General features: G+C 63.3%; 1 protein-coding gene across 5 annotated transcripts; it reads right to left on the minus strand.

Moving 5' to 3' along the window:
* Positions 1-1,804: 1,804 nt before the first annotated feature.
* BCL2L1 (BCL2 like 1) lies at positions 1,805-18,708 on the minus strand. 5 transcript variants are annotated; one of them, XM_086474749.1, is made up of 3 exons: positions 18,678-18,708; positions 16,963-17,628; positions 1,805-2,015 (listed from the first exon to the last, which is right to left on the minus strand). In XM_086474749.1, the coding sequence occupies exons 2-3, from the start codon at positions 17,515-17,517 to the stop codon at positions 1,878-1,880; spliced, it is 693 nt and encodes a 230-aa protein (XP_086330875.1). In that variant the 5' UTR covers positions 17,518-17,628; positions 18,678-18,708; the 3' UTR covers positions 1,805-1,877. The 5 variants fall into 5 exon arrangements, with proteins under 5 accessions (XP_086330875.1, XP_086330874.1, XP_086330876.1 ...); XM_086474748.1 differs by lacking the exon at positions 18,678-18,708 and adding an exon at positions 18,328-18,365; XM_086474750.1 differs by lacking the exon at positions 18,678-18,708 and adding an exon at positions 18,255-18,268.

Genomic DNA, 18,708 nt, shown 5'->3' on the forward strand with positions numbered 1-18,708 from the left:
GCCCCGCCATGCCCCCCCTGCCTGGCACCATCCCCTTGGGACCACAGCAACCCCCTCCCCACCTTGGAGCACCCCATCTCCCCAGGCAGGGAGAGGACCCATCACCGCAGCTCCTGCCCAAACCCTCCTAAACCTGCCTGAATCCCCCCCAAACCTGCCCCAATCCCCCCCCCAAACCCCCGCGGCGTTCCCAAAGACCCCAGCACCATCAGCAGCTTCAACGATAAGTTTATTAGTGGATTCACCTCCACCTGCAAACCGAAGCGTTCCACGGGCTAATGCTAATCCTCGCGCTCCCCGGAGCCGATCCTGCACGGGGAGCCCGAGTCCGTGCTCGGTGGCCAGGCGGGACCCCCCCCCCCCCCCCCCGCTGGAGCCTCCAGTTTTCCCACCACCCCCCCCCCCCCCCCCCCACCTCGGCCTCTGCAGGGAGCACGGCCCCACACATAAATACGGACAGACAAGATAACAAAAATAGCATTAAGAGTATTCACAAATGAATTAAAAACTACTCGGATCTGTACAGCAGAGCGCGGGCGGTATGTACACAGCCAGGCCCGGGGGGCAGCGGGGGTCTGCCGGCGGTGGGCTCCGGAGGACGAGGGGTTCTGGTCGAAGCTAATTTCAGCTCAAAGCCCGGAGGTCCCTTGTGGGGAGTGGTGTGGGGGGGGGTATGTGTGTGTGTGTGTGTGGGTGGGGGGAAGCCAGGCACCTCTGCCACTGCATGCACCCATCACAGCCACGCCACGGGGACAGGGGTCTGCCTGCGCTACGGGGACCAGCAGCCACTGGGGCAGCACGGGAGAGGGCCAGGGGGTCCCACTGTCCCCAAAGAGGCTTCCCGGTGGTGGGGACGGCTCTCAGCCGGTGCCAGCCCTCGCTCCCACCTGCCCTGGGCTTGTGCCCCCCACGGATGGGCCACGGTGGGGCTGCTCCCAGGGCTCTGCCTTCCCCCGCTGCCCCCCCCCGGGAGGGGCAGGAGCATCGCTGCCCCCCTGCCCCTTCCACCTCCCCCCGGCTCTGTATTCCTGCGCTTGCTGGACCGGGAAAGCGCTGTCCCCCCGCCTCGCCTGCCTTCCTCCTCTGCCAGCCCGCAGGAGCAGGCGTGGGGAGGGACGAGGGCTGCCCCACAGCGCTCCACGTTCAGAGCGAGGAGGAGGAAGAGGAGCCCTTCAAACCGGGCACAGCCCTGGGCCTGACGCACCAGCCTCACCCGAGGCCGGCCTCAGCTCCCAGCAGCCCATGTCCGGGCAGAGGGGCTCGGGGGCTGGCAGAGCTCGTCGCCCCCCGGCTTCTGCCTCTTCCTCCCGGCTCCCCCTCATCATGGGGACGAGCTCTGCCCGGAGGAAGCAGGGACGGGACAGGGACGCTGCAGGGAAGCTCCCGTCGCTGCCTCTTCCCGGGGCCTGAGCACGCTGGAGAAGGGGCCCGGAGCCTCGACCCTCGCTCTGGCTGGGGAACCTTATATTAGTGACACATCTACACACACGCACGCACTCACACATGCAAAAATAAGTTTGTTTATTCTCTTCAAAGTGATCTGGAGGACCCTGCAAGGCTGGGACACCTTCTAGCCAGTACTTCCCCCCAGCTGCCTGCATCTCCCCAGCGCCGGGAGCTGGGGGCTGAAGTGCTGCCTCGGCCTCACCGCCGCTAAAACACAATGGAATGGTAAATAAGGTGGGCTACGCTACGAGGAGCTGGCGGCGCGAGGGAGAAAGCTCCGTGGAGCGGGGCGCTCGCCCGGGAGGGGAAGGGGCTGCCCTCCACCCCCCCCCCCACCCCCCCCCCCCCGCCTTGCCGCCGCGCCGGTGACGGTGGTCGGGAGCGGAGTGTACTGGACGTGGCGGTGAAGGTGCAGCCGTCCTGGCGAGGGGTCACTTGCGGCTCAGCAGGGATCCCAGCAGAAGCACGCCCGCCACCGTCGCCCCGGTCAGGAGCCATTTGTTGAAGGTCTCCTGGCCCTTCCTCACCTCGGCAGCAGCATCGTTCCCGTAGAGGTCCACAAACCGCTCCTGCGGGGAGAGAGGAGCGGTGATGAGGGGTGGGAAGGGAGCACGGAGACCCCCCCCCTCTGCCGCTTTCTGGGGCTCCTTCCTCCCCCCCTGGGAAGGGGAGGAGAGCTGCCGGGCTCCGGGCGGCAGGAAAGCGGGGCCGGGGAGCGAGCGGATGACAGATGCCCTGTGCTTCCTCGCTCTGAATCACGCACAGAGGGCGATGGGGGAAGCACAGGACCAGTCATGAGAGAAGTGGATGCCAGAAAGGATTTGCAAGGAGAACACCACGCGGGCAGGGCAGGAGATGCATCACGTGGCTCGGGGCTCTCTAAAATTAGCACCGAAGTGTGATCGAAATCATCGCAGCAGGAAAACGCCGGGCTCTACTCCACGGCCGAGGTCCGGGGGAGCAGCAGCAGCAGCAGGGTCGGTGCCCGCGGTGGCAGCAGGAGCCCACCCCCCTGCACCCCCCCCCCCCGCCGCTTCTACATCCAAAACAGAGCCTCCCACCTCCCTCTCCCCTCTGCCGGGCGAGTCCTGGCCGTCGCAGCGCGATGACCTGGGTTTCACGAACCCCCGTGGGGAAGGCAGACGCTCTTGAGCCGTGAAACCTCCTGCCTCCCGCCGCCGGGCTTGGGGAGAGCGGGCCAAGCAGGAGGCCCAGCCAGGAATGCAGTCACTCCGGCCCGGCTGCCTCCGGTCCCTCATCTCCGGCAGCAGCAAGAGCCGGGCAGATTTCAACAGCCCCGGTCCCCCTCCCTCTGAGGGAGGCGTGTGACAGGGCTGGGGACAGATGGCCCTGGCCTGGGGGAGATGGAGGTCAGAGAGAGACCACCAGAGCCGAACCGCTCCCAAAAACAAGCTCTCAGAGAGCACATCTGCCCCCCGTGCAGCACCCCCACAGCACGATGCCACCCCTCCTGCTCCCCTGGGCACCCAGGGACCTCGGACCACCGTGAGGACGGCTGCTCGGGTCCCCGGGCCACTGGCACTGCAGGGAAGGAGGGGGCTGCAGGCAGGGCTTCGGGAAGGAGGGAACTTCACGCCCCAGCAGCTCCCTGCCAGGTTTATCTGGGCCGAGCAGGAGCACGGGGGCCGGAGGGAGCCGGAGCGGCGAGCGCCGGGATCGCTGGCAGCTCGGCATCGGCAGGGGCTCGACGCTGTCGCATCTCGAGCCCGTCTTCCCAGCAAGGTTCCCCCGTTTCCCAGTAAGTGAGCCCAGTTCCAGTAACCTGGGTGCTCTGGGAAAGCAGAGATAAGCCGGGCTGACGCTGGGCTTGTGTCACGCCTCACCACGGCCTCCTTGGAGGCAGGAGCAGCATCCCTGCCTGCCTGCCTGCGTCTGGCAGCTCTGCCTGCCGGCTGCCTCCCGTGCCCGCCCACCGCCGGCGAGGAGCTGCCACCGCCGCCACGGGACCCGTGGGGGGTTCGGCGCTCGGCCCACGGCTGGGATCGGGAGGGTCTTTAGGCAGGTGCCTCTCCATCACTCATGGAAACGCGGTGCCAGTCCCCTGGGTGTGTGTGTGTCCCCCCCCCAGTCACAGCTTGCGGGGTGTCTCCTCACCTTGCCGCGCGCGCGCAGCCAAGCTCACACAGAGCTCTTCACGGCCAGGAGCGCAACAGCTCGCTCCCAGGGAGCAGGGCTGTGTCCCCCCCCACGGGGGACCGAGCACTGGAACAGCTGCCCCAGTTGCTCTGCACCTCGGCACCCACCTCCGCCCCATCAAAGCCCTTCTCCACCTTCCACCAAACACCATCTCCAGCATCTCGCGACTCCCCCGGCTGCTTTTCGCAGCCCCTCGACCACGAGGAGGTACGAGCAGACCCGGGGGCAGGACACTGGGACAACAGGGACTTTGCTCACTCCCCCCCCGGGGCACCTCACCGCTGCCACCTCACTCAGAGTCCTCATCAGGGATGTGACAACCGTCCCCGTGACTCCCGGCCACCTACGCAGAGCGGCAGGAGGCCGCTCGCTTCCCACCGGGCCTGCCAGCTGGCACGGGCTCCGTGGAGGTGTTGTGTGGCATCCCGGCCCCGCAGGAACGGGCGGGCCGAGGGCTCACACGCAGGTGACATCCAGGGAGGACGGTGAGGGCTGCTGCCCGCTGCCAGCCCCTCTGCCCGGCTGCTCCCCCAGGGCGACGGCCACGGGAACAGCCAGTGATGTGCTGCAGGAGAACGGGAGGAGAACCCCAACCCAGGGAGGCGATATTTTTAATTACAGCCCGGGAAATCCCTCTGCTGACTGGTGGTGACGAGCAGCGAAGCGGTGACAGAGCACGGCCAGCACCAGCAAACCGAGAGCAGGCTGGCGAGGATGGAGGGCACAGGGGAACGGGGGCAGAAGGCACGGGCTTGTCCAAAAATGCCAGCTGTGGAGCACCAGCAGCACCCCTACAACACCCCTCTGTACCGGGGAAGGTCCTTCCCTCGGACACACGTCCCAGCCGCGCACTCCCCGCGCCCGCTGCCGCCGGAGCGCTCAGCAGGAGGAAGGCGGCTGCGTCCCCGTGACGGGTTCCCCAGAAAAAGGCAGTTTGCTCGGCCCCCGAGAGCCCCACGCATCTCTGCAGGCTCCTCCTGACCCACGGGAGGGGACGTCCCCACAGTTCCCAGGAAGGCTGCAGAGGTGGAAGAGGCCACGCTGTCACCCGGCCTCTCCTCAGGGCTGGCAGCGGGGCAGGTACCGGGAGAGGGATCCCTGCCCCTGCCAGGCAGAGCAGGGAGCCGGGGAGGGCTGGCAGCCGAGCCTCGATGGCGTGTGCCGCCGAGCCGGGGGACAGGCAGTTCCAAGAAGCACATTTTGAAGCCCTCACTTCTCAGAAAAGGAAGTGTTTGCTGAACAAGAGATAAATGGCACACGGTGAACCGAGGGGCTATCGGGTGCTACAGATGGAGAAGAGCAGGACAAGGGCCCCGTGCAGGCAGGGAGGGGACACGAGCCCCTCTCCTTCCCCTGGGAAAGGAGCAGCAGCTGCTGGAGCCGCAGCCGGGGGGGGGCTGCAGGGGGGGGGAGAGCGCCTTGCCCTTCCTCAGGGAAACTGTCCCCGGGAGCTGCGATAGCTCAGCCCCTGCAAAACCCGCGGTTCCCAGATGTGTCCCCTGGGAACGGGGATCTCAGATCAGGGAGAGCGGGAAAACAGGCAGGAGCGTCCTCCCTCCCAGTCCTGGGGGCGGGTTGAAGGTGAGGGAAAGGCAGCTTGCTCAGTTCCCACACAGCCCCCGGGCCTGGGCCGCTCTGCACCTGAAGCCCAGCACACCCAGTACCGATTCTGACCTCTCTGGCCTGGTGTTTGGGATCCCAGGCTTGCCTGGACACGTCCAGATATTTCTGGCCTCCCCCAGTCACCTTTATCTGAGAGGAAATATTTGGAATTCTTGAGTCGATCACAAGGACTGTGGTAGCAACAGCACGTCAGCGTCTCAACTGCCTTTTCCACGTGCCCCGTGGGCCTCTTGCAGCCCAGCGAGGACAGGCTGTTCCACCGAACACCCGTCACATCCCCTTCTCCGCCCCGGGTGACCGACACCCGTCCAAGAGGAGGATGCTCTGGGGCAGGCGAGGAGGAAGCAGCGAGAGGAGGTCGTGCCTACGCGAAAGGCAACCCCCCCCCCCCCCCCCCGGCTTCGCCTCTCCTCCCCCAGTGCCGGGCAAGGACACGATGTTTTCTTGCTGGAGCCTAAACCAGCACTTACTGGGAGGGGGATGACTTCCCTCCAGCTGCACTCGCCGCTTGCAGGAGACTGCAGACCTGGAGGTGCAGCCTCCAGCGGCACCCGCCGCCCCGCAGAGCCGGGGCAGGGAGGCTCTGCAGCGCCAAGGGCTCTCCAGACACCTGCGATGCCCCAAACCGCGACCCACCCTCGGGGGGGACACACACAGCAGCCGTTCAAACAGTGAGCAGTGACAAAACACGACACTGCAGCAGAGAGACAAGGGGAGTAGGTCTGACCCGAAGCGCTCTGGCTCGGGTGGGAGAGCGGATTAATGGCGCACGAGGTCCGGCTGAGCCAGCGTTCACATCCCGGCCTGGAGAGGGGAAGGGGAAGACCCAAAGTTTCAGCCTCTGGCCGGTTTCATTCACCAGCGCTGCCCAGGCAGCCCCCCGGGCCGAGCAGGAGGGGAAGAGCTGCTGGATCCCATTCAGGGCGAGGGGAGCAGACTGGGTTCCTCTTTCAAGATAAGCCCCAGCACTTGGGGAAAGAGGATTCAGTGACAGCGAACCACGAGGGCAGGTGAAGGAAGCAGATGTGGGCAACGAATCCCCGTCTGGCCTCTTGGGAGGCAGGGGTAGAGCAGAAAGGGGAGGGTGGCGGCTGCTGGGGAGGGCAGAGTTTGGGTGCTCCGGGAGGTGAAGGGTGTGGAGGTCACCGAGACACCGGCACGAAGCTCTGGAAACCAGCAGAGAAGAGCCAGGCTCTGCTGGGACTATTGGTGGTGAACCAGGGGCACATCAACACAGGGACTGACTCCAGCAGGAGCTACAGAGCTTCCCCACAGCCCCGACACCCGGCCAGCCCGTCTTTGAGGCAGACGCCCGCCCGCAGCAACCAGCTCGGCACGTACAAAAGCCTTTCCCACCCAAGGACCTTCACGTGTCTTGTCAAAAATTAACACGGTTCTCCAAAACCTCCTGTGGGATCCGTCAGCATTGTTCCCAGACAGATCACCAGAGGTGCGGGGAGGTTAAGTGCTTTGCCTGAGAGCTACCCTTGAGTGAGCCACAGCATCTGACTCCCGACCCGGGCGTTCTCATCATGAGGCGATGTTTCACTTGAAAACAAGGCTGTTTCTGTCCCACCTTCGCCGTAACTACAGCTGTGTGACTGCTGAGAGGTCTAACGCCAACCGCCGGCCAGGAGCGGAGTCATCTGGCTGACCAGACATTTGTTAATGAGACGCTGGGAACGGTTCTGTGCTGAGCAGCGAGACGAGCGTGGAAAAAGAAAGGCAGCAGCTCGGCGCAGGCCACAACAAAGCCCTGCATCGACAGCAACCTGCTCCCAGAGCCCCTTCGGGCTGCCAGCTCACCACATGGGACCGGCATATGCAAACCTGGAGGTGAAGCACGGTGAGGGGGGCGGGGAGGCAGCTGAGATCTTTCAGAATAAAAAAGAAAACATGAAGTATTCCCAGAGGCTGCCAGGAGGATCCTGTAAACACGGCTCGGCGGGTCCCTGCGCGCTGTGAAAGTGGAAGAGGTGTCCTGGAGGTGCTCCCTCCGCCCCGCTCCTCCAGACACCGCATCCAGGGGTGGTCCCCACCGCCCCCGGCCCTGCTGGAAGCGCAGGCCCGAAAGGCGCAGCGGGCAGCAGGGACACCGAGCTCAGGCGTGGGAGGCCAAGGAAACCCGCCGGCCAAGGCAGAGTCTCGGAGCTTCTCCAGATCCGCAGCTTCACCCCTCTGGTCCCCATCAGCACCTCCGGGTGGGCTCGGGATGGGGTGGGGAAGGGGCTCTGGGGAGGCGGGGAAGGGAAGGGGCTCTGGGGAGGCGGGGAAGGGAAGGGGCTCTGGGGAGGCGGGGAAGGGAAGGGGCTCTGGGGACAGCCCCCTGGCAGGTGCAAATGCTCCAGAGACGGCAGCTCTAACTGTTATGCAAATAGTGACCTCCAGGGAAGCAGCTGCTGATCCCCGCGACAATGGCAGGGAATGCCACCCACCGCCTGCCCCTCCTGCAGCTCCTGCCCAAGCTCCAGAGCAACCCGCGGCTCTGAGGGATGCAGCCCTAAACTCCAAGGGGTTAATTAAAGCAGCACATCCTCGCCTCGGCTCTCCTCCCGGCTGGCCCAGCCACACACCGAGCTGCAGCCTGCGGTGGGACCGGCTGTCCCTGGGGCCTCAGCCCAAAGCCCAACAAGCCTGCGGGGCTTCAGCCCAGGGAGAGCCAGAGCCGGCTCTTTTCTGACCAGAAACAAACCCTCACAAGCACATTCCAGCCCTAATCCTCACCGTGGCAGCCTCCTGTCAAACTGGTTTCATCATCAGCTCCAGGGAACCTGCGCTAACCCCACACCATTCAGCGCAATTTCAGCGTTTTCCAAATCCCTGAAAGGGGTGACGGTGACAGCTGTAACCCCCCGTCCCTGCTCCGGGAGACTGCCGTGCACAGCACGAGATGGAGAGCAGGGAATTGCGCTCTCCGCTCCAGAAATCTGCTGAAACATTCATGTGTGTTCAAGCCAGCGACGGCGCGAATGACTAATCCACTTGCATCCATCTTTCATCAGTGCTTCTCCCCAGGACCAACCGGGCCGAGGGCTCCCCAAGGTGCTGAAGCCCCGGCCGCGCTCGGCAGCGGGACAGGGACGGCTGGCAGGCGACGAGGCCCCGGCACAAAGGCACAGCGAAGAACACATTGGCTGAGCCGGATCCACTCAAGAGATTAGCACCTGCTGGGAATGGGATTGTTTTCCAAAGGGCATTAAGGGGAATAGTCCGAGGAAAGACGGTCCCTCTGATGCTTCTCCCCACCGGACAGATGGTGTCTGAGCCCCGGCGGGCAGAGCAGCCTGCCTGCCTTTTGTGCGAGGGGCGCGCTCGGGGGGCAGGGGAGGGCTCCTGCTTTAATTTCACCGTTACCCGCGGCCCGCGGTGCCGGGGGGAGCCCGAGCGCCACGGCCAGCTCGCCGCAGCGGCCAAGCGCCTCGGCAGGGTGCCCCGCACCCGGGGAACGAAGCTCAATTTTCACCTTGTCATCGCTCCCCCCAGACGTCACAGCTCCTGTGCAATCGTGCCCTTGTGTAACCGCGGGGGAACCTGCGCCGAGGAGCCGCGTTTCCTCCTGGCCGGGGGCTGGGTCGGGCGATGCCGACGGCTCTCGCCAGCCCTCGACTGCGCTGCCAGCCTCAGCCCAAACCCACCCCCCCGCAGGGTCACCAAGAGCCCGAAGGAGCGAGGCTGGGTGCAGGGACGGTCCCCAGGGAAGATGGGTCGTGGGGAAGGGCCACCGGGTTCTCCTGCCGCCAGACACTCGTCCTCCAGCATCCCGGAGGAGCACCGGCCCAGCCTCGCCGCTTCCCGCTGCGGCCCTGGCACCTCACGAGGCTGCTGTAGCTCTTACATGCCACTTGAATGAAAAAGGGGAAAGGGTGGAGGTGCAGGAAGAGGAGGAAGATGTGCTCATTCTGTTTTCACTTCCTGTTAGTCCACATGAAATCTCAAATGATTCAGGCCACAAAGTCCCTTTTAGCAAAATCCTTGCTGACTGGAGGGCAGGAAGCAGAGGAGGCAGCTGAGGCAGCAAACGCGGGAGACAGCGGTGCAGCACGAGAAGGAGACTTGGTGCTCTGCCCTGGGCTCCTCCATACGTGTTGTTGCATGAAATAATCACTGGCTGGTGCACTGGAAGCTTCTAAATGAGGTCAGTCGCTCTAATAAAAGATATTAGCTCTCTGGCAAGTTTAATACGCTGGTGAGCAACACCATTACAGGATGGAAGCACTTGCAACACGGCTGTGATGGCCGACTTACAGGTAGCAACACGTCATTTTCTCCACACGTAAGTCATAGGTCACCCAGACACCACCCAGGGCCACACACCACCCCGCCAGCTCCCACAGCCCAGCCCAAACCCCAAGCCAGCTCGCCACGAGTTACACACAGGGAATAATGGCAGGTAGGGCCGCCAGCCGTGCTCCCTGCCTTCCTCAGCCTCCACGATGGCAACACCCAGAGAGAGACGTGCAAATGGGACCAGTATCGTTTGGAGAACTAACCGAGTGGTGCAGACAGTTGTCCCGCTCCCCCTGAGCGTAGCACTCAAACTAAACCAGCTCCGTGCCAGCCCAGGCCTCTCCTCTGAGCTTCCCACGGAGCCCCTCACCCTCCAGCAGAGGGGAAAAGCCCTCCGTGCTCCTTCGGGAAGCAGCCAGCTCCAGCAGCTCCCTCCTGTCTGTCGGGGGGGGCCACAAGTCCTACCCCCAACAGACAGGTCCCTGCACGGCTCTGCCCGTCGGCCCCTCGCACCCTGCCGGCACGAGCAGCTCCAAGCCCTGCCTGCTGCCCAGTTGGCGCGTTTTGGGGTGTTTGATGTCAGTCGTACGAGCACCCGGCTGGCAGCAGCACAGGCAGGGAGAACCCGCCTGCTCTTTGTTCGTGGCGGGGCACGGAGCAGAGGACACCTGCCTCGGTTTCCCCCTGAGCTCAGGACCAGGGCTGTGAGCTGGGGAGCTCCGCGTCCATCCGAGATCAGGAGCGGGAGCAGAAAGGCTGAGCCCGGCCCTGCTCCCACTGGAGGCTCCTCACCTCCGGGGCTCATCTCCCCGAGCAGGATACTGATGCCAGAAGCTAGCTACTAATTGGATCTACTTAAATCAGAAGCTACGCCTGCAGACGCAGCTGAAACACAAGCTGGAGCAGGAAGGAGGATAATGCAATAAATTCAAGCAGCTCTCCCCGAGGGAATCGCACAGACCCCTGAAACTCCCCTCCTCGCAGATACAGCCTATTACCCCGCCTTGGGCACGCTGCGTAAAGGCAGGGGCAAGCGGTGGTCGAGAGAATAACCAGCCCAAAGCCTCCTGAGGCGCCGTGCTCTCCCAGCTCCCTGCTCCCAGTAGCAGAGGGAAGGCAGACCAGTTACAGCACAGCATTCGAATGGTCCCCATGGCCACGGGAGCCTCTCTGGTCCGTGCTCCGAATCCCGCTCCTCCCTCCCTCGCTACCCCGGAGGCAGGCAGCAGCGTTGAGTGCACTGGGTTTCCCATTAAAGAGATCCTGAGAGACAGCACTGGGCTGGTACACGTGAGCACGTGTCCGAGAGAAGACACGGGCGGCTGGAGAGATGCTGGCTGCACCGAGGAGCTGGAGCGGGCGTTCCCGCCTGCAGGCAGTCCTTCTCAGCACTGCTCAGCCCTCCGATTCCTTTTTTTTTTTTGCTAACTAAATTAAACATGAGGATAAAATAAGCAAAATACCTAAAAATAAAAAATAAACCGAGCATTTCTACAGCACAACTAGGTCACGGCTCCCCAGCATGCGAGTCGTGGCAGCCGTGGCTCAGCCCCTCGAGCCTCCCGGGTTCAAAACTGACATCTCTCTTAAAAGGCTGCCTCCCGAAACCCACACCTGCTCCCCGGTAAGCCCAGCTGGAGCCATCTGCTAACGGCTCTGCCTCCCGGCAGCCCTCTGCCCCCTGGCTCCACCGGGCCCTTCTACTTCTGTGGCAAAGAGTAACCCCCTCTCCCCCCCGGCCCGCAGCCCGAAGCTGCCCCGGCGCAGCCAGCAAAGCCCCCGCGTCCCCCTCGAGAAAGCACGTCCCCCAACTTCAGCCCTTGGCATCCCAAGGACGATGGGGAGCGGGACTTCAGAGAGCTCTCGCACCAGACACCCCCCTGCACATCCTTGCAGGTGCAGAGCAGGGAGGAGGAACGGTTTCCCCGTCCAAGGCCAGGGCAGCAAACTAAGGAGTGCCCTGGCACCGAGGGACGCCGCTTCCCTTTCATGCCTCCATTAGCTGCGTTAATCTGTAGTTACTCAGAACAATGGCGTTTAAAGGTAACATCCCTCTCGGGAGGGTGGAGGAGGAGAGAGTCGCCTCCTTTCCTGCCACGCACAGGCAGAGCCACCCCGCAGAGCGTGCCTGCGCCCTGAATCAGCCCCCAGGTAGGTCAACATCCCCACGGCCACCGGGGTCACCAGAGGGGAGAGAGCAGCCGCCCCCAGCCCCTTTCTGCTCCCACGGCTGAAGCCACCATTAATCCCTCGCCTCTCGGTTCAGCAGGTCTGCAACACTTCTCCAACTGATCTCCATCCTTGCCCTTCCCCCAGCTCCTCCTGGGAATACTCCGGCTTTACAGCCAGTGGGGAAAGAGCTGCTAGAGAAATGCTCCTTGTAACGGGACCGTGCCTACAGCCGTCAGCAGCTCGGTAAAAATCAAAGGGAGAAGCTTAGGCAAAGGCCTCGAAGCATCGTGCCACCGTTCAGCCTGTACCCGGCGTGGGCCACGGGCGTATCGCCGCTCCCAGGGGGCAAACCCTGGGGACAAACCCTGTACCCAAACCGTACAGGAGCTCCAGGGAAATCAGGTGCAGCACTTCAGCCACGTCGAGAAAGTCGCAGCTTCCACAGGGGAAAAGAGAGCACCCACCTCTCCTGCTGCAGTGGGACACCCCATTGCTGCCGAAACAGTGAGAGAGCCCGAGCAGCGCTCACGGGGACCCAGCTCCGGCTGCAGAGAGGAGCGGGGTGATCGGGGAGACTGACATTGCCGAGAGCAGCTGGGAACACAGAGCAGCAAGAAGCAGTTTGTTAATGATTTCACAGGTCTTTTTTTAAACGACCCTCCGTTCTTCAGATTAAAGAACCGCAGACTGCTTTACAAAGCCGAGTTCCCAGCGGCTCCCCTGGGAAGGAAGGAAGGAAACGCTATCCCTTTTGCTGAGACCACGGGGTTAAGGGGGCTGCTCTGAGCTTTGCCTTCCAGGCGCCTGCTCTAATCACAGACCTAAGGAACGCAACCAAACCGCCCCGGCACACCGAGAGTCAGCAGAGAAAACGGGCAGGGCCCCAAGGAAGGAGAACCGGGGCGAAGAGCAAAGCTCTGAACACTCCGAACTCGCCTCTGCGTCGTCGTGGTCTAGCGGCAGGAATGCTGCTGCGGGCGGGCAGGAAGCTGCAGGGGAAGTCATTCCAATGGCATTTCCTGGAGAGCGCTGCAGAAAAGCCTCCCAGGTCGCAGGCAGGGCGAGGAGCTGCCATGGATCTGCAGGCCCAGGCCAGCTCGCCAGCGAGGCTACAGCTACCTGGGGCACGGCAGCCGCGCCAGGCAGGCCAGCCCGAGCCACGGCCCTGCAGGCAGGCAGTCCCCCCCACTCCGAGAGGGACACCCAGCCCCGCGAAGGGACACGTGGGGACTCAGCTGGCAGGAGGATTTCTTTAACCCAAGCAGGTGATGCCAACGGGGGCATCATCTCAGCTGCGAGGGACCCAGGCTGTAAGAGAATCACCGAGGACAACGCGGAAGGCGATGGCGCAGCCAAGCGCCGCAGACCACGGGTTGGGATTCAGCCCTAAGACAGGCCTTGGCCACGGGCAGTCACCTCCTGCAGCCAGCTCTGCTGCGTGGTGGCCAGCAAGGGAACCCGATGGCCGTGATCTCAGACGGGACTAACGGTGCCGGGGCACTCCCAAAACGCACCGTGTTAACACCCGAACTGGCAGAACTTTGGCAAAGAGCGCTCGCCCCGGAGGGGGCTGCGCTCCCCGCGCAGTGCCACCCGCAGCCGTGTCTCCTCCACGTGTGTCCCCGAGCCTCAAGGCCCAACAGCAGCAGAATTCAAACCTGCCCTTACCTTGCGCCGCCTAAAACGCTCGGACCGAGACGGCGCGAGGCTCCTGGGGGGGGGGGGGCTGGGATCAACCAGACGACGGGGTGGTGGCAGGGGAGGCTTGTGGGGGTCACCTGGGCCATGGCACAAGACCAACAAGCCTTTCTGAAGAGCTGAGAACTGAAGCCCAGCTCTCGGCCTGAAACCATTGAGAAGGCTGGAGCGAGAGCGCAGGACGAAATCCCAGCTGCGCTGTCTGTAACGCGAGCTGAGTCACTTCCTATCATTCAAGAAAAAGAAAAAAAAAAAAAAAATCAAACAGATAGAAAATGAGTTCCCTACATTGACATCTTCTAAGGGTTTTCCCCAGCCAGAACCACAAGCTTCCAGTCCACCGCAGAACACCACAGCACGTACATCCCGGCACACCGAGCCCCGCGGGGCCGAGAGCCTGGGACGCGCAGAGCCAGTCCGTCCTCCTTCGGCCCAGCCCGGTTTGTTGGGATTCAGACGTCACAAACTGGTGACAAAGACGCTGGTTGCTTTCAGTCCTGGCCTGACACAGCCCCTTCATGCTGGTCCCCACCATAACACCCTGCAAACAGGAAATCTCTTGCCTCTGGGTCCACAGATCGACCTCCAAGCGCCCCCCGAACCCTCTTTCAGTCCCACTCCCAACGCAGATTTAGCCTCGAAGGGAAAGCTGTCACTGACGGGAGGGTCGCAGCCAGGCAGGAACCACTGCTCACTTGCCTTTCTCAAACAGATTAAGCACGGTCAGTACGTCTCTGCCTGCCAGGCTCTCTCCTGCTCACTCCTGCGTTTCCCACTCACCAGATCTCTCCCCCCTCGTGACTCCTGATCCCCACCGGGATCATTGCTGGAACTTCCCAGCTCTGGGAATCTGGCCGTGGCCAGAGCAACTGCCCCAGGAAAGCCTCCTCTTTGTTTTTTGATGGCTCCCCGACGCAGCAGCTCTCTTCTGGCTGGTTATTAAATGCGCCCCTTGGGTTGTTCTCGTTTGTTTGTTTTCTCGGTGCCAGATTGCAGAGAGGAGGGCAAACCACGGCAGAGCCAGCCAACGTGACAAAATACACCCACGTTACCGCTACACAGAGAGATTCACCATTTCCCCTCTGCCTCAAAGAATGGTTTCTCAAGAGAACTGCTACAGCCCAGCACACAGCAGCCTTAACAGGCCCCTCCAAAGGCAACCCGCACCCCGCAGCCATCCTACGCTCGCCTTTGTTCCACGGGTGGGGAATGAAACAGAGCTTCCTAGGGAAGCAGGCTGTGCCACGCTCCTTCCCTCTTTCAGGGGGGCTTTCCAGGAAGAGGAGTGCTGCAGCGCTCCCCAGCACGAACCACCCGGTCCCTCCCAAGCAGGCCTGCCACGACTTGCATCCCTCTCCCCGGGACCTGCCTGCTGCACCTCGCAGGAGAGCTTTTGTTGGCGTGGGACAGGCTCTAACAGCTCCGAGGCACCCAACGGGGCTCCCCTGGGCAGGGTGGCACTCTCCTGCAGGCAGAGCTGGCAGCAGCCCAGCGGTTTTCTCCCTGCAGCTGGAGCCGGGCGAGAGCGAAGCTGAGCATCCCCCACGCACGTCCCACGCCTGCTCCAATGGCCCCCGCTGCACCGTGCCGTCCCTTCATGGCTTCCCCCACCGAGAAGGGACCCGGTGAAACCCGGAGGAAAGCTACGGCCGAGACATCAAACCAGCACAGGGTCGGGGTTTGCAACAGGCTGGCAGCAGCCACACCGCCCAGCCCTTTCTTTTCGGGGGCTGGTGGGGAGGATCCCCCCTACTACAGCCTTTCCCAACCCGCCCCGCTCCCCTTCGGCCGCCGGCACAGCCCGAGCAGGGAAGTTAGAAGCGCTGTTCAAGGTTAGGAGGGAGCAAGGCTGTTCACCCGGGGTGGGAAACGCGGCTAAAGGCAATCTTCAAAGCCAAAGCGGGCGGGCGGGTCAGATAAAGAGGAGTCCTGACCCTTCCGCAATCTGTTGAACAAATATTTGCTCCAAACAATTAATTTTGAGACAGACACAAAAAAATTGGAAGTCTGAATCGTGATGGTTGGGGGTGGGGAACGGAGGGAGGAGGTATTTCATTCCCCGCAAGCAGGGACCAGTGATTTTCCACCAGTGATTTAATCTAAATCCCCCGGAGAGTTCATTTACAAAAAATCAGATTGCATTATCGCCTAGGTCTCCAGGATACAGCCCAATCCGTCACTAACAGCAACAGCCACACTAGCTTGGAAACCTCAATTTGATCACTCAATTCCAAGACTAATCTGTGGCTTTAAAAGCCAAAGGCAGAGGGAGGGGGGGAAGGAACTCAGCGTTTGGCCAGGGTTATCTGCAGGATGAGAGAGCTAATGGGCCAGAGACAGCCTGATGAAAGGGCCAGCAGATCCCGGGCTACTAATCGAAACCGAGCTCCTCTGCCTGAGCAGCCCCACCCAGGCAGTGCCCCAGGGCGGCCGCATTCCTGGAATTCCTGCACCCGGGGTGAACCAGGCTCCTGCTCCCTCTGTGCACCGGCTCCCCCTTTTCTCCGGGGTCCCCGGCACTGCCGGCCAGGCGAGGGGAGCTCCCCGGGGCTCCTGTGCCTCTCCCGTCAGGAGGGTGCAGGGTACAGCCCTGGGCTCAAAGGTTCCTGCCTCCCCCCGGAGATGCAGGGGCCTGCTGATGGGGAGGGGGCTCCCCAGCACACCAAGGAGGCAGTTCCCCCCCGTTTAGATGCCAAAGACTGACAGCACAGCCTCTTTCCAGTGTGCACCAGTAAAGGTTACAGCAGCAGGGAATCACTGAGATGCAGGAGGAAAAAGAAAACTCAGACATCTGTAGGTCATATCCCTCCCGCTGGCAGTCCCAGGCAGCACCGCACGGCCAGACCCGGCATTTCAAGAATGCTTCCTGAAGAAATGCTTATTCATGGTAATACCTCACCACCGAGAGCTCCCGGGGTTTGCTGCTGGGGCAGCTGGGAGCATTGCTCCCTGCCAAGCCAGGAGCAGCTGCAGGTTGAGCAGCTCCCCAGCGCAGAGGTTGCCCCCACACCTCAGCCCCGGCTCCCACCGCACCAGCTCGGACTGGCCCAGCAGCCACCAGGATCTGCTGCGGGATTCGTGAGCCCGGTGGAAGGCAAAGCCCCGTCTCCAGAATGAAGAAGTAGCTGCTACCCGGGCAGCCCGCAGGCCGGCCCGCCGGAGCACGGCCCTGAGAGAGGAGGAAGCTCCACTCCCTGCTGTTAAATGACACCAGGAACACGCCCCAGAGCCAGGGCTGGCGCTTGAAGAACAAGCTTGAATGACATTAAATTTCCAAAGGCTCCTGGAAAACAAGTCTTTTATGTAACACACAGGGAGAAGAAGAAGAAACTGGGATGGAGAAGGACACGTCTGAGCACAAACTGTGTCACTGCGGTGGGCTGACCCTCTGGGGACTGAGCGTTAAGAGCACAGAGGGAAAGGCCACACGCCCCTTTATCTCCCAGCAAGGTCTAGGACCCGCACCAGCAAGGTCTAGGACATGCACCAGCAAGGCCTAGGACATGCACCAGCAAGGCCTGGGACCCGCACCAGCATAAACATGGCAGGGAGCTGCCCTCTGGTTTGACCAGCACCACTGCCAGACCGGAGCAAGGGAGGACAGGGGCAGCCATCCCCACCGGAGAGAGGAGTTCTTACCCATCCGCCATTCTCCTGGATCCAGGGATCTAGGTGGTCGGTCAAGTACGTGGTCATCCAAGACACAATGCGTCCCACCAATACCCGCATCTCCTTGTCAACGCTCTCCACACACAAGGCTCCTCCGAAGGAGAAGAAAGCCACGATGCGACCCCAGTTCACTCCATCGCGGAAAAGTTCGTTCACGACCTGCTCAAAGCTCTGGTACGCCGTGCCGGGGGTGATGTGGAGCTGGGAAGTGAGGTCGTCGAAAGCCCGCCGGTACCTCAGCTCAAACTCATCCCCCGCCTCTCTCAGCGCCTGCCTCACGTCAGCTGCTTGAACGATGTCGTGGACTTCGAGGCTGCTCCGGTGCACGGTGGCTCCGTTCACGACGTGGCTGGCGGTGAGGTGCCAGGAGGGGCTCCCGTTGAGGACGCCGTCCATCTCGGCCTCCTCCGCTGCAAAGTCAGTCCTGTTCTCATCCTCCTCCTCCAGCTGACTCCAGCTGTGTCCCTTCTGCGAGAGCTTGTAGGAAACAAAGTCAATCACTAACTCCCGGTTACCGCTGGACATTTTCACACCTGGGACGCCCTCAATGAGTCCATGGTCCGGAGCACAAGCAGATCAGCACTTAGCAGGTCCCGACTCCACTCCTCTTCTTCACAACCGATGGAAACATCTGACCTTTGCACACACAAACACCAGAGAGAGGCAACGAAACGGTTAACGCTACAGCTTCCAGACGCACCCGTGCCATTAACACCGATAGCTTATCGTCGGACTGAGATCATCCCGCGGCTTTATGTGGACACTCGGGGCCACGGGATCGAAGCCACACGCAGAACCGACTGCAACATCCCCCCTCCCGGGAAAGCAACCTCCAGCCCCGGGGGGACGTTGCCCCCGCGGCTCCCTCCGAGCAGCCCCCAGCCCCCAAGCCCCGGGGTCTCACCGGGTGCAGGCACCGCCGGGCAGGCCGGCTACGGGCCGGGCCGGGGCGGAGACGGCTCTCGCTCTGCTGAAGCTGCGGGCCAGCCCGGCCGCGGTCCTCCAGTCCCGGAGCGCCGCGGAGGCGGAGGCAGCCCCGCCCCCGGCCGCCCCGGCCCCGCCCGTTAAAGGGCCCGGCTCCCCCCCGCCCCCACTCCGAGCCGGCGTTGCCCAACGGCGGCCGGCGGAAGCCGGCAGGCAGCGTTGCCCAAGGGTTACGGCAGCCCGGTCTGACGGTAACCGCGCCGCAGCCACACCCCCCGCCCGCCCGAAGCCCTTCGCTCCCCGCAGGGAGGGCAGCCGAGGGGATAAAGGCTGAAAACCTGCGAGTTCTCGCCACCAGGGCCGGGGCTCGCAGGGCACGGCCTGCCCCGCCGCCCGGGCCTGCGTTCTTACGGGAGCGATTCCGGTGACTCCGCGGTGGCGGACCGAGCCGGTGGCGGGCGGGGCCGCGGCAGGCGGGAGGGCCGCAGGGGGCGGCCTGCCCCCCGCCTCCCCAGCCGCCGTACCGCCCCCCCCCGCCCGCCGTACGGCCCCTCACGGCCGCCGTACCCGCGCGGGGCGGGGCGGCGCGGTAAGCACGGGGCCCGCGCACGAGGGCCGACACGGCGCCCGCGAGGACGGCGCCCACGCAGGCCGCCAGCCAATCACCCGCCGGGAGAGCGCCGCGGGGCGGGGCCCGGAAAAGGGCTCTCCTATTGGTTGATCCGCGCGTCGCTCACAGCCTGCCCCACTCCGCCCCTCACCTCAGCGGCCGGTGGAGGGCCCGGGTCCTTC

Source organism: Leptosomus discolor, chromosome 17 (assembly GCF_034619465.1).
Source record: "Leptosomus discolor isolate bLepDis1 chromosome 17, bLepDis1.hap2, whole genome shotgun sequence".
In the NCBI taxonomy this organism is placed as follows: Eukaryota; Metazoa; Chordata; class Aves; order Leptosomiformes; family Leptosomidae; genus Leptosomus; species Leptosomus discolor.